The sequence below is a fragment of the Silurus meridionalis genome, chromosome 8 (assembly GCF_014805685.1).
Source record: "Silurus meridionalis isolate SWU-2019-XX chromosome 8, ASM1480568v1, whole genome shotgun sequence".
NCBI classification, from domain to species: Eukaryota; Metazoa; Chordata; class Actinopteri; order Siluriformes; family Siluridae; genus Silurus; species Silurus meridionalis.
Genome location: NC_060891.1, coordinates 7,207,918 through 7,223,854, shown reverse-complemented (window position 1 = coordinate 7,223,854; position 15,937 = coordinate 7,207,918). Strand labels below are relative to the sequence as shown.

The following is a 15,937-nucleotide window of genomic DNA, read 5'->3' as shown; positions in this document are numbered from 1 at the left end:
GAACATTTATATACATCTGCTAATCTAGATGGAGAAGAACTGGAACAGTTTTTTTCTAATATAGAGTTGCCTAAGTTAGATACATTGCAATCTAAGTCTCTAGACCTTCCTATTACAGAAGAGGAGATCAAAGCTGCAATCACCTCTATAAAATCTGGTAAATCGCCAGGGGCGGACGGGTTTCCAGCCGAATATTATATGAAGTATGTTGATATAGTGGCTCCAATTCTAAAAGAAGTCTATATAGAGGCGTTTGAGACTGGAGAATTGCCTGGTACTTTCATGGAGGCATTGATAACACTGAGAAAGATAGGGATTTAACTGATCCGGCTAATTTTAGGTCAGTAAGTCTTATCAATGTGGACTGTAAGGTGTTGGCGAGAATTTTGGCGTCACGGTTAGAGAAGGTTCTTCCAAGTATATTCTATAAAGACCAAGTGGGCTTCATTAAGGGAAGGTCATCAGCCGATAATATGAGAAGGCTAATTCATCTGATGTGGCTAAATTCCTCAGAAAACACCCTGATCGCAGCTATATCCTTGGATGCCGAAAAGGCTTTCGACAGGGTGGAATGGGGCTTTTTGGCCGCAGCCCTCTCAAATTTTGGGTTTGGTCGTATATATAGGTCCTGGATTAGTTTATTATATAAAAATCCTAGAGCAGCAGTGATGACAAATGGCGTGACTTCCTCATTTTTTACAATAAAAAGAGGTACTCGTCAGGGGTGCCCGCTGTCCCCTTGTTATTCCCGATGGTTTTGGAACCTCTGGCCATTATGATCAGGGCGGACCCAAAAATTATGGGAGTAAAGGGGGTGGGGGAGGGGTTGGAGTACAAGTTGATGTTATATGCGGATGATATTTTGTTATCTCGTGATCCTCTCAAATCTTTACCTACATTAATGAGTGTTATACAATTATATTCAAAAGTGTCAGGATACAAAATAAATTGGAAGAAGTCTGAGGCTATGAAAATATCTAGAACATGTCATTCCCATACAGTGACCCAATTCGGTTTTAAATGGATTCCAAAAGGTATGACATACCTTGGGGTTAAACTAACACAGAACTTGGAGGATATAATGATGTTGAATTATGAGCCGCTGCTGTCAAAGTTAAAGCACAAAGTGGGAACATCTGAAACTCTGTCTGTTGGGTAAAGTCAATGTTGTCATGATGGTTATTGCTTCACAGTTCAATTATATATCCATGATGATACAAAATTATCAAGGACTTTTTATGGAATGGAAAAAGACAGAGGATTAAAATGAGTAAATTTACTTCCCCAAGGGACAAGGGGGCCTTGGATTACCTGATGTGAGATTGTATAATCTTTCTTTTGAAATGGCCAAGCTGGCTAAGCATTGGGACAAGACAGATTCTGAGTTGGACTGGATCAAGATAGAACAGAAACTGGCCTCACCATTTCATCCCATTAACGGTCTTTCACAATGCTCTGGAGCTAAATGGGACTCAAATCCAGTGACAATGCACTCAAGACATGTTTGGAACAAAATTTATAAACTGTGCAAGACATCACATTATAGACAGTCGTATGCATCACTATGAAGGAATCCTGAAATTTGCATAGGTAAAGCAAGTGTGTTTTGGGAACAATGGCATCTTAAAGGGGTAACTGTAATTGGTGCTTTGTATGAAAATTGAGTTTTTATGTCATACTCTGAATTGGTGGGAAAATATAATATTGGGGGTCAAGGACATTTTTGGAAGAATCTGCAGATTAGACACTGTGTCAAGAGCAAATCTAATACGAGTGATAACCCTGTTTATGCCTATCTTCAGTTGCCGCATGTAGTTCAGACTGCTTCTATGTGTTACAAATCAATGCTTAATGTAAATGCAGATACCTGTGAGAACCTGAGGACCATTTGGCAAAAGGACTTGGGGATAGATATCCATGAAAACGATTGGCTGTACATCATATTTAATGTGGGTAAAAACATAAGGGAAGCTAGGGGGATATTCATTCATTACAAAGTAGTACATAGATATTATTATATACCATCCAGGCTTTACAGAATGGATATAGCTGGAAATAATCTGTGCTGGAAATGTAAGGAAGAAGAGGGTACTTATTTGCATATGATTTGGGAATGTTCCTTAGTTCATCCATTTTGGTGTAAAATTCTGGGAGTAATGCAAGAGTGAATGGGATCTAACATACCTGTGGAACCACGACTATGACTTCTGGGAGATAAATCGGTGGTACCCAACATAACAAAGAATGTGTTCACTCTAGTTAAGATTGGTTGTATTACAGCTGCCAGGATGGATTTACGCAATTGGAAATGCCCCAAAACCCCAGACTGGAAAGATTGGATTGATGGGATGATTAAAATTGCTTCGTACGAGAGCATGTTGGGGAGATTGCATAGTGGGGGAGGCATGAAGAAAACGTGGGATCATTTCTGGCAACATATAAAATTGGTTTGAATAAGTGGGACTGATCAACAACTGTTTAATTTCCATGTGCTTATAATTGTAATTGTAATTAATCATAATTGTATTCCACTGACAGTGACTAGTGGCTGAATGTGTAATAGCAAAGATGATTACTAAATGGCGTGTTGATGTTGATGTACTTTGAAGTTTGGACTGTTGAACAATAAAAAAAGTTGAATTATAAAAAAAAAAAAAAAGAACATAGTCCACCTGTGTGCACCTTCCTCCACTCTTGTATGTCACCCTATGATCCTCCTCCTTCTTAAAATAATTGTTCACCACTGCTATTTCCATTCTTTTAGCAAAATCTACCACCATCTGCCCTTCCACATTCCTCTCCTTAAAGCCATACCTACCAATCACCTTCTTATCACCTATGTTCCCTTCACCTACATGCCCATTGAAATCTGCCCCAATCACCTATCTTTCATTCCTCGGTATACCTTCTACCACTTCATCCAACTCACTCCAGAATTTTACCTTCTCTCCATCTCACAACCCACTTGTGGAGCATAAGCACTGGTGACATTTATCATCACCCCTTCAACTTCCAGCTTTAGGATCATTGCCCTATCAGAAACTCTCTTCACCTCCACTACACACTTACTGTACTCTTCCTTCAGAATCACCCCTACACCATTTCTCGTTCCATCCACACCATAATAGAACAGTTTAAACCCACCTCCAATGTTCCTGGTCTTACTTCCTTTCCACTTGGTCTCCTGAACACACAACATATCTACCTTTCTCCTCTCCATCATATCAGCTATCTCTCTCCCTTTACCCTTCATAGTACCAACATTTAAAGTACCAACCAGATCCTCCACTCTCCTACACTGCTCCTTTTCCTGCCATCTCTGTAGACATCTTCCTCCTCTCCTTCTCCTCCTTCGGCCAACAGTAGCCCAATTTCCACCGGTACCCTGTCGGCTAACGATACCTGTGGTGGTTGTTGTTAACCCAGGCCTTGACCGATCCAGTATAAAAGAGGACTGAAGATCAAAGTTCATAAAAAAGGCCCAAGGAACCTTCAAGATTTAAAGACCATTTGTGTGGAAGAATGGGCCAGAATCACTCCTGAGCAATGCAGATGACTGGTCTCCCCATACAAGAGGCATCTGGAAGCTGTAATCACCAACAAAGGCTTTTCTAAAAAGTATGACCATATTTTTCGGACTATAAGCCTCTATTTTTTCCCACGTTTTGAACCCCGCAGCTTAAACAACAGAGCAGCTAATTTATGGATTTTTCCTGTTTTTTTTCCGGTTTCACAAACTTCAAGCCAAAAACCTGAGCGACATAACATTAGACCAATGAAATTTCCGAACAGAAACGAAAAAAACGCACCTGTGTTCTGAGCTGCATGGCATCGAGAGAAAAAACTTCCACCGGTGGTGATTTTTAAACGCACAACGATGCCAAAAGATAAACTCCCGAGAGAATGTATAGCTCGCTAACTCCAGTTGCAACAGAAATCATATAAGCACAGACAGGTTTCCAAAACTCGTGTTTTTTTTTTTCTTGGCAACAGCTTTATTCAAATTCAGTGGGTGCGGCTTATATATGGGTGCGCTTTATAGTCCGGAAATTACGGTGAATAAAGTGTGTGGTAAATACTCATTCCCTGTGTCATTTCACTTTATTTATTATGACTCAACTTGTATACTTAAATGTTCTGATTTCTTTGAATGAATTCAATATTTGGCTTGATGGCTACATCTGGTGGACATTTTGTGTCAATAGCCCACTTAGAAATCCCCTTACTGATAAAAATGCTGATGTGTCAAATACTTATTTTCCCCGCTGTATATATGCGCACTTATATGTATGTGTTGAAAATAGTAAAGTAGTAAAAAAGCAGGTCTCAAATACAAATATATTAAATTGTAAATACAACCTCAAATGTACAGCAACACCTGACATTTTACGTGGTATCATTAACACCAAAAACCAAAATGGAAATGCTATGTGTGAAGTACACCTTTCCACTTCTGTAGGAATTAAGAAGCCAATTAATAGTCAGGTGCTGCAAATTAAATGCCCTTCATTAATTGATCATAAGCAAGTGTGACCAGTTCTAAGTAAGACCAAATTATAGATGTTTGCCGATAACGCACAGTGAACTCAAGAGCACCAGCAAATCTACAACAGAATGGCTAAAATCGAGAATCAAGGTGATGCAATGGCCCAGTCAAAGTCTTGACCTTAACTAGATTGAACTACTGTGGCAATACCTTAAGAGAGCTGTGCATTAACATCAATTAACTAAAGCAGCACTGTAAAGAAGAGTGAGCCAAAATTCCTCCACAAGGATATAAGAGACTGATTTTCATACAAAACAAACAAGTTATTTTACAGTCACAGAATTAAACAAGGGGTGTACCTTCATGCTTACATGATACACACACACTGACCAAAAAGGCGGTTAAAAACAAAAATCTTAAATTTGGGCTAATTAGACCAAAAGACTGTCTATTCCTTAAGCTTCTTGGCACAATCCTAAGAATGCTTGTTGTTATTCTAAATGAATGGTTTTATTGCTGCAATTTAAGAATGAAGGCCTGGCTAGTCTGGCTGGTGTTCTCTGAACAGTAGATGCTGAAATATGCCTACAAATCTGAAAAGCATTTAAGCGGGCTTTAAACTGAGGTGCTGTAAATCAGCAGTTTCTGAGGCTGGAAATTCTAATAAACGTATCATTTGCAGCAGAAGTGGCTCTTGTCTTTCTTTTCTGGGATGGTCCTCATGAAACCTCATGAGGTGTGACTGCACTTGGGAATACATTTAAAGTTCTTGAGAGTTTTTTTTTTTTTTGATAAACTGACCTTTATTTCTTAAATGCAATATTTGACTGTCTTTTTACTACACTTTTTACTAAATTAGAGATTCTGTACTATAGATTGACTCTGTACTGACCTCTGTGTAAGACAACAGATGGTCTAAAGCACATTAAGAACACAAGAACAGTCACAAATTAACTCTTGACAAGAAACACCTGTGAATTGGAAACCATTCCAGGTGACTATCGTGAATCTGATGAGAGAATGCATGAGTGTGAACACTTTTTTGTTTACTACGTAATTCCATACATATTCATAGTTTGGATGTATTCTGTATTGATATGCAATGTTGAAAATAATACAAATGAAGAGAAAAACTCTTAAGGAGAAGGTGTGTCCAAACTTTTGATTGTGTAGTGTATATACACATAGAACCTTGACTGTTCTATGAAGGTTTTCACTTATTTATTTGTCTTTTTTTGCAGGTAATTTGTAAAAGGTATATTTTCATTGCCATGCTGAATATTAATATGGGACGACTAATTTAAATGGCTTAGAGCTCTAAAGCTGAGCATTGAGCTTGTGGTGAACATATTAATAAATCTGAAACTTGGGCTCATGATTTTATTTTTATTTCATCTGTGCATTTATTTTAATGTATGTGTGTATGTTTAAGTGGGTGTTTGGTTTTAGAGAAGTAACTGAATGAAAAAATATTCAAAACTTTATAGGGAATTGATTCCATTAGTTAGTAGGCATGTCAGACTAGGAGCTTTTAGAAAAGGTAAACATTTCAGAGACTGTAAATCAGTTTGGGTCTGTTATTTTCATTTCTGTATGCAAGAAAGCAAATAAGCCAAAAGGAGTCTTTACATTGTCGATAGATAAGCATTTGATGTTGGTTGATGTGGACTGTTCAATATACCAATCTATACAGCCACCCAAAAATCTAAACAGAAATCTCACTCTCATTCTTTACAGAGTAGTCTATAGCAGAGCTCAAATTGCATAATTTATAATAACTCTTGTATCATGTTTTGTAAACACACAGAAATATCATGCATAGAAAGTAATGGCAGACTTAATTTCTTAAGCATATGGATTGAAGGATTCAGATCTGCAGAGCATGCTTATTTTCATTTTTATGTTAACACATTCAGCTATTGTTTATCTCTGCAGGGTGCGCTTTCTTTTAGGTGGTCGTCATGGTGAATTTAAGTTCCTGCCTCCTTCAGGCTATGCACCCTGCTATGAGGCACTGCTTCCTAAAGAAAGGGTGCGTGTCGAACCAGTGAAGGAATACAAAAGGGACGTGGATGGAGTGAGAGACTTGCTGGGCACTGCACAATTTCTCTCCCAGGCTTCTTTTATACCCACACCAGTGGACACCTCTCATGTAAGAATATTAAGTCATTGTCCTTCACTTAATAAGCCAATACAAGAATAATAACATTGACAGAAGTGAAATTCATGTGAAAATTGTGAGAGGGTAGCTATTTCTGTACGTATTAGTCATCTCTACTGAAATCATGAGCTTGGGTTACTGTCTCTGCACATGTTGTCACTTTGTGCCTCTGGGATCAATAGTCTCTTCCCACCTTTAAAAAGCATGCATGTAGGTAAATTGGTTTAAAGGAATGGCATCCTTTTGCATTCCTGCCTCACAAAATGAAAGAAAGTGTAATTAGAAATCACATAACTGTTGACATTTTAACATGTTGGGGTGTACTCACTTTTGTGCATTTCAGAAATCATTTTATTATATGTTCTCAAGGGACAATACTATAGAAATGTAAATCAGATAAACCGTAAGTAGTCAGTGTGCAGCTTGTATAGCAGTACAGATTTACTGTTTTCTAAATTCACCAGAGCAGCACAGGTTGTTGATTGGATCCTCTTCCACTCCTCCATAATGACATCAGAGAGCTGCTGCATGTTAGACACATGGCACTTCTCCACCTTCTGCTCGATGATGCCTCACAGGTTCTCATTAGGGTTCAAGTCTGGAGACATAGTTGGCCACTTCATCACTGTTGCGTCTGCATAGGATAATTTGTTGATTATTAGGATTTGGATTTTATGTCCCAGACACCCCTTTTAATCCTTAACTTGTGTACCCTTAACATCTTAACATCTGCATAACCCTTAACATCTGCATATAAATTACAGACTGGATCTCAACCTCTACAGTTATTTTGGGGATTTCATGTTTAAGTATCTTCCCTCACGACACAAAGGCAATAAACAGACATTTCTTTGGTCACTCCACCTAATTTCAAAGACAATCCAATGGAAAGGCATTTCACACCCTGCACCAGGCACCAGTACTCTGGGTGTGATGCACAAAACAAGGACTTTTCTTTATTTAGGCAATAATAAAGTGTTCCAAACTCTGTATGATATATGCATGTGTTGTATGTATTTCCCCTTTATCATATAATCCTAGCTACAACTCTGTACTGGTATTAGTTACACTTCAAAGGCTTATATCCAGATGCATCAATTTATCTCTTCCTTAATGCTTTCTATTCCTTTCTTCCTTCCCTGGTATCAAATGATCTGCTCTCTATTTTTTAAACTCAAATCAAATCAAATTTTATTTATGCTGTATGCTATATGATTGTGAAGGGTACCTTACTGTTTAAAAATTCATTCAGTTCTCCAGACCAGCCGTAAACATGCAAATGGAGACAAAGAAAGTTTTTCCCTTTCAAAGTTCATACTGAACTTTGTATGATTTGGCTGATCTACCAAAGATGGGTGTGGCTATGGGACCATTAAAGGCCCTGAACACACACCAATCATTGCTCAAACCCTTTGTGACAGATTTTCTCAAAAAATCTGATCTTCCGGCAGCTTTACCTTCAAGAAAGTGTACTCTGATCTTTAGGAGAACCTGGTGAAACATTCAACTTCCTTCTAATGGACTACCAATGTCTAAATGTCTACCACATCTGGACTCTTGTTCGGTAACAAAGCCAATGCAACTGTAACTGTATACCAACTACCTTGATGCGTGTTTAAGTTCGAACCCTGAATTTTGATTCCTTAATTATTCTCATTAGGTTGTGGACAATTAAGGCTAAACTTGTCATTTCTCTTTCTCTCTCTCTCTCTCTCTCTCTCTCTCTCTCTCTCTCTTTTTCCAAATTACTCTTTCTTTATCTGTATGTTTGTGTTTAGTTAAGTCCTGTGTTAGGTGTAGTCCCATTCATTAAATGCCTTCTGTTACAAGTGATTGTCTCTGAGTGCTGCTCACAATTAAAAGTCACTAAATACTAATTCTGCTATATGCTAAAGTTACAGCTGGTAAGGTATAAAGTAAGAAGTTGTTTCTTTCTTGGCTGGGGAGATAACCTTTACTAGAATTAATGAGAATATACTGTCTGCTCGGTGGATGAACAGATCAAATAATTGTAACATTGATTCTATTACCGTTAATTCTAAGATTTAATCTAAATATTTATAATTAATTATAACTCGTTAAAATTATTCATAGATATTTTTGCAAGCTAATTCGCCACATATAATGGTGGAGAATGCAAGCAAGTTGTTCAAACTTTGCTTTGTGAGCTGTCAATTTATATATTATGCAGGCTTAGAGTGAGAAGTAGCAATGTGGACTTTAATGGCCTTTATTTGTCCAACAATTAATAACAATTAGTCAAACTGCAGTCATAATATTAAAACCACTCAGTAAATATGAAAAAATCTCTTTTCTGTACATTCTAATGTCAAAATCGCCTGTTGGAATGAAGAAATCTTCCCTCAGTTCAGTAAAGATGTGGCTTGTTCATGTCGATTTCTTCTCTACAACATCTAAAGGATTTGACCATTTCTGTCCAGACAGGCTGCCCAGGTGCCTGTTCAGACTCTTGTCATTTCGAGACTGGACTACTGCAACTCTCTGCTGGCAGGTCTTTCTCTAAACGCTATTCGTCCACTGCAAATGATCCAAAACACAGCTGCACAACTTGTGTTCAATCTGCCAAGTTCTTCCACACCACCCCACTGCTGTGCTCCCTTCACTGGCTTTCAGTAGCTGCACATATTAGAATCAAAACTTGCCAAATGATGCTTGCCAAAAATGGACCAGCACCATCTTACCTCAGAGACCTCATCACACCTCGCACTGCACCACACTGTCTGATATCCTCCAGCACTGCTCGACTGGTACCACCTTCTCTCAGAATAAGATGTAAGTATACTTCAAGGCTCTTCTCTGTTCTGGCACCGAGGTGGTGGAATAAACTTCCCGTACAGCAAGTCCCTGGCTATCTTTAAGTGACTGTTGAAGACCTACCTCTTCCTGAAACACTTAAATTAGCACTTTCCAAGTTTGCTTTGTAAAATTCATGAGTTATATTTATATAAAGTTTGTAATCTAGTGTACCAGTGTTGATTTATTTATTGCTAGAGATTTAAAGCACTTTTGTACGTCGCTCTGGACAAGGGCATCTGCTAAATGGCGCAAATGTTAAGATATCTGATGCATAACAACAGCAAAAAAAACCTGTTGCTCGTTTATTTGTGGGTACAGCGAGAAAATCCTGCCTCATTCCTTGGTGCTTTTAAGTGGCACAAACTCTTAGGATCTGTTGTAATGTGGAAATCTTCCTTCAGTTCGATAAGGATTGATTTGAGCTATGTTCCTCTGATCTCATAAAAACCTTATCTGAGGTATTTATTTTTGGGTGCAGTGAAGTAATCGTGGCATCTTCCTCTTGTGCCGTTAAGTGGCACAAATTCAAACAATCAGTTTGTAACAAAGTCACATAATGCATATGGTTGAGAGTAATCTCACACCAAATGTGATCACTCCCAATCACCACTGAAGTAATTTAGGGCACAATACCTTTGAGTAACACTAGATGGCGGGGTGTTTAAGTGTCTAGCACTTTGCAACTTCTAAACTCCTAACTTCAGTGTGTGTGAACTCTCCCTCTTTAGCTAGTTGACCTTCTTGAACAGGTCGGCTTCTGTCTCATCCTCCTGGTTTTGTTCATTTTCTCTATAATTATTGTTTTATCAGTTGTTTTCTTCCCATCTCCTCTCACTTATTGAAATTAAATTTAAACAGAGTTTGAAGCTATATTTACATTTAAGTGTTCTGCTATTTAAGTTTACCTCTTTGTAGCACTTCCCCTTGGTCAATGAAGGAAGGTTGCCTCCGCAGTGAAACACCCCAAGCGGAGCCACCCATCCTGCTGTACCTGGTGCACTGGAGTTGGACTTGGGTACCTATGCCCCAGTACTGATAGTCCAGTCTGTGCACTTTGTTAACTCCAGGCAAAACCTCAAAAAGTAGATTAGGTTTTCCCTCAACCTTTAATGTGTTTAGCCTGCTCCAGCTATCCAAGCAAGACCAATAATCTATGTGTTAACACCAACAGCACCCCTTTTTCTGTAAAGACCCGTCCTAACCCTTAACAGCAGTCACAGGTCTAGGTCTGCTCTATCCCTTTTAAGTAGTTGATTTGTTTGTTTTCTCTTTATTTAGTTTTGGTGTGGGGTAAAGACCTAACTGTTGAGAATCATCAAGGAAAGCTTAGCAACCCGAGGTAGCCAAATCTTTACGTGATCTATTAGGTAATCACGCCGCCAGCCTGACCTACCCTTTGCTAACTGTCTGAACTTGTCCGGTCAGACTGGACATATAATACATACTCGCTTTTTAGCACAACCCACTAATACTGTGAGAACTTGCATTGGCCCATTGTGCTGTCTTTGTCTCTTAGCAAATGAGCCAGCATGTCCCAATCATCCTGCCCTGATACCCACTGGGATCAACTAGAGTCCTTTTTCAATGCCCTGACTGGTACCCTTCTGCCTAAGGCTCCTAGTGATCTGCAGCATGTGAGCCCTTGACGACAATCAGCACTAAGGTTCCAAGCTGAGGAGGCTCCTGGCACTTGCTCATGGTCAAATGGTCCAACTATTGGCAGAGACTCAGAACCAGTGCAGGATGGAAGATGAAAAGGACCCAGAGCTGCAGGAGAAAGTAGAGAAACTCCAATGTCTACGTTTCATGTCTAAGTATCTTCCCTCATGACACAAAGGCAATTAACAGATGGTTCTCTGCTCTTTCCACCTTCAAAGATATTCCAATGGGAATGCGTTTCCTGGGTACAGCATCTGGAGTTGTTTAGCAACAATGCCAATGCAAGTAACTGTTTACCAACTTAAACGATGCGTGTTTAAGTTCGAGCCCCTTTATTAAGGTAAAGTTTGATTCCTGGATGATTCTCATTACAGAATTCGCTACATCACCTACACCTTCAACTTCCTTAGCAAGTCAGTTGTCATTTTGGTGGTGTGTTTGGAGTCGTTATTATGTTGGTAAACTGCCATTCGGGTCAGTTTCTGAAAGGAAAGCATGATGTTCTGCTTCAAAATGTTACAGTATATGTTGGAATACATGTTTTCCTCAATGAACCACAGCCCCCAGTACCAGCAGCCCCAGACCATGTTGCTACCACTACAAACAAGTTTTTCTTCTTTTTTATCAGATTACAGGACATGTGTTTCCAGTAATTCATGCTTTTGGACAGGTTGTTTTCATCTGTTTGCTTGCTTTCTTATGAGCCATCTTAGGAGGACGGCCATTCAAACTGACTTGTTGCAGTGTGCAGTGTATGCAGCACTGACAAATGGACCTTCTGCTTCTGTTACCTCAAAAGCAGTGTTGGCAGTGTGTTTTTTTTAAGCCTGCACCTGACACACAGCAAAGTGCGTTTGCAAAATTGTTTCAAGTTTCAATGCAATCCATTTTGGAAAACCTCTGTATGACTCTGGCCACTGTACTGCAGCTCAGTTTCATGTTGTTACCGATCTTCTTATAATAAGGTTTAGGGTTCTCTTTGTAAAGAGCAACAATTCTAATTCTCAAATGAGGGAATTAAACCATCACATTTTAACTGCTCTAAGACATGATACTGTCCTGTCAAGCAGACAAAAACATGAACATGACTAGGACATATGGCTTTGCATGGTTACATGACGTACAGCTGTTACCACTTAGGGTGCTTTCACTTTTGTTGCCAGCTATTTTGGCTATGTTAAATGTTTTTAGGACAGTAAATCTATACTGCTAAACAAGCTGCACATTAACTACCCTAAAATGTGTATATATATATATATATATATATATATATATATATATATATATATATATATATATATATATACTCAAATTTTATAGTATTATCTTGAGAAGAAAAATGGTTGCTAAAATTTGAGGGGTGTACTTACTTTTGTGAGATACCTTATATATTTTATTGTCATTGAAACTTTTCCATATCTTTAGCTGCACAGAGGCATGTGTACATTGAGCTTCCATTCCATTAACTAAACTTATCTAATCTGAAACAGTCAACCCAGCCATTAGGGTTGCACAAGCCAGTGCACTCTTAGTGCTGGTCCCAAGCCGATAAATGGGGAGGGTTGCGTTAGGAAGGGCATCCAGCGTAAAACATGTGCCAAATCAAATATGCGGATCACGAATCAGAAATTCAGGGTAGCCAACAGGGTACCGGTGGAAATTGGGCTACTGTTGGCCGAAGGAGGAAAAGGAGAGGAGAAAGACGTCTACAGAGACAGCAGGTAAAGGAAAGGTGTAGGAGAGTGGAGTTTAGGGTTGATATTTTAAACGTTGGTACAATGAGAGAGGGAGTAAAGGGAGAGAGGTAGCTGATATGATGGAGTAAGGCCAGGAACATTAAAGGTGGGTTTTAACTGTTCTATCATGGTGTGGATTGAAAGAGAAATTATGTAGGGGTGAAGAAAGAGTTTAGTAAGAGTGTAGTGGAGGTGAAGAGAGTTTCTAAAAGGGTAATGGATGTGAAGCTGGAAGTTGATGTAGTGATGATAAATGTAATCAATGCCTATGCTCCACAAGTGGGTTGTGAGCTGGAGGAGAAGGAAAAATTCTGTAGTGAATTAGATGAAGTGGTAGAAGGTGTAGCTAGGAATGAAAGATTGGTGATTGGGGCAGACTTTAATGGGCATATTGGTGAAGGGAACAGATGTGATGAGGAGGTGATGGGTAGGTATGGCCTTAGGGAGAGGAATGTGGAAGGGCAGATGGTGGTAGATTTAACTATAAGGATGGAAATAGCAATGGCGAATACTTGTTTTAAGGAGGAGGAGCATAGGGTGAGATGTAAAAGTGGAGGAGTTCAGGTACCTGGGATCAACAGTGCAAAGTAATGAAGCGTGTGTTAGAGAAGTGAAGAAAAGAGTGCAGGGAGGGTCGAATGGGTGGAAAAGAGTGGCAGGAGTGATTTGTGATAGAAGGGTATCTGCAAAGGTGAAAGGGAAAGTTTATAGGCATGTGGTGAGACCTGCTGTTGTCTGGTTTAGAGACAGTGGCATTGAGTAAGAGACAGGGGGTAGAGATGTAGGTAGCAGAGCTGAAGAGGTTTTTGTTGGGAGTGACGAGGATGGACAGGATTAGAAGCAAGTTTATAAGAGGGACAGCACATGTAGGACGTTTTTGAGACAAGGTGAGGGAGACACGATTGAGATGGTTTGGACACGTGCAGAGGAGGGACATGGGGCACACCGGTAGGAGAATGCTGAGGATGGAGCCACTAGAAAGGAGGAAAATAGGAAAACAAAGGATGAGGTTTATTCTTGTTCTTGGCTGACAGGATTAGAACCTGAGGTGTTTTTTTGCTGCTTTAGCCAGCTTCTCGATATATTCTGCATTCTGAGATGAATTTCTATCATAATGGTTGTAAATAGTGGATATGCAAGTTTCTTTAGCATTCCTGTCAGCCTAAAACAGTTTTCTGACCTCTCTCAAGGCATTTCCACCTGCAGAACTGCTACCTACTGGATGTTGTTGTTTATTACATGATTCTGTGAAAACTCTAAAGAATGATGTGAGGAGATCAGCATTTTTTAAACCAACCAGCCTGCCTGTTATATAGTCCCAAAATAGCCGTAAAGTCTCAGATTTTTTTTCTCCTATTCGAATGACTGAGGCCTAAAACAGTTAAAGTTCTTGGTATGTCAATGAATGATTGTATGTATTGTGCTGTTGGCACCTATTTTGTCTGATTGTCCAGTGAGTTCACATTATCGCACACTGTCACTGAAGTATTTTAAATATTGATTAAAAGAAACATATCAGATGCTACACAACCAAAAAATAGTTGATGAACATAATGATCAACATTCGAATATATTATAAATAATTTATATCTCTAAATGACCCATTGTAAACCCTTTTTTTTTGTCACAGATTGTCATGCCTCCTCACCTCGAGAAAGTACGTGACAGGTTGGCTGGGAACATCCATGAACTCTGGGCCATGAACAAGATTGAACTGGGCTGGTCTTATGGCAAGGTTCGATATATTATTATATTTTCATATATATATATATATATATGGAAAAGCAAGAATGATTTCAAAATATATTTTAATTGTTTATTTTTAACAATATACAAAAGGCAAAGTGACCAAACAGAAGAATTTTCTAAATAAAATCGATATTTGGTGTGACTAACTTTTGGCTTTCAATTCTTACACTTGTATATTTTATGCACTTGCACAAAGTCAGGTCAGACTTCAAAAGTCAAAGTCAGGTGTATAATTAACCAATTATACCAAGCAGGTGTTTATGTTGATTTCATATGTTTGTTGAAAAGTAGTCATTAACTAAAACCGAAACAGCAGTGAAGGAGGCTTACAACTGGGTGAGGTCCAGTCAAACTCTGCTTCTCAGCTACTAATGTGAGGTTGTGGAAGACAGTTTCATGTCACAGGTCATACACCATGTCAAGACTGACCACAGCAACCAGACCCAAGGCAGTTATAGTTTAGGGCTGCATTTCTCCAAATGGAATAGGCTATTTGGTCAGGATTATTGATGTATTCAATGCTGAAAAATACAGGTATATACTTATCTAGTGTTAACTCAATCATGCATTTTAGTGCTGAACATGTTAAACACAAAAACCCTTTGATACATACACAGATTTAATTTCTCAAAAAAAATTTAATAGTTGTCAGTTATATAGCAAAACCTTGTTCTGTGCTTCATTTCGCTTTCTCTTTTATAATTTGCTGATCAAATTAATACAGAGGGAGGGCCAATCTGCAACCTGCACACATGCACTGAGCTTTCCTCAGCCTTCTCAGGAAGTAGAGACGCTGCTGGGCTTTTTTGGTGATGGAGCTGGAGTTGAGTGACCAGGTAAGGTTATCTGCCAGGTGAATACCAAGGAATTTGGTGCTCTTGACGATCTCCACTGAGGATCCATCGATGTTTAGTGGGGAATGGTCACTCTTTGTTCTCCTGAAGTCAGCAACCATCTCTTTAGTTTTGTCCACGTTCAGAGACAGGTTGTTGGCTCCACACCAGGCTGTTAACCATTGCACCTCCTCTCTGTATGTTGACTCGTCGTTCTTGCTGATGAGACCCACCACTGTTGTGTCATCGGCGAACTTGATATGAGCCTCTCGAAGCACTTCATCACAATGGGTGTGAGTGCAATGGGACGATAGTCATTGAGGCAGGAGACAGTAGACTTCTTCAGCATGGGAATGATGGTCGTCGTCTTGAGGCATGTAGGATCAGTGGCACTGCTCAGGGAGATGTTAAAGATGTCAGTGAAGACATCCGCTAGCTGTTGTGCACATTCCCTGAGCACTCTGCCAGTAATGTTGTCTGGTCCAGCAGACTTCTG

The 15,937-nt window shown here is 39.2% G+C and overlaps 1 protein-coding gene across 1 annotated transcript in view; it reads left to right on the top strand.

Annotated features, from left to right (window-relative positions):
- The window catches only part of LOC124389836 (ryanodine receptor 3-like), a 462,748-nt gene that overhangs the window by 147,784 nt on the left and 299,027 nt on the right, over positions 1–15,937 (top strand). Inside the window, exons 20-21 of the mRNA XM_046855362.1 lie at positions 6,422–6,638; positions 14,490–14,594. Coding sequence (XP_046711318.1) covers positions 6,422–6,638; positions 14,490–14,594 — 322 coding nt within the window. The remainder of the gene's footprint in view (positions 1–6,421; positions 6,639–14,489; positions 14,595–15,937) is intronic.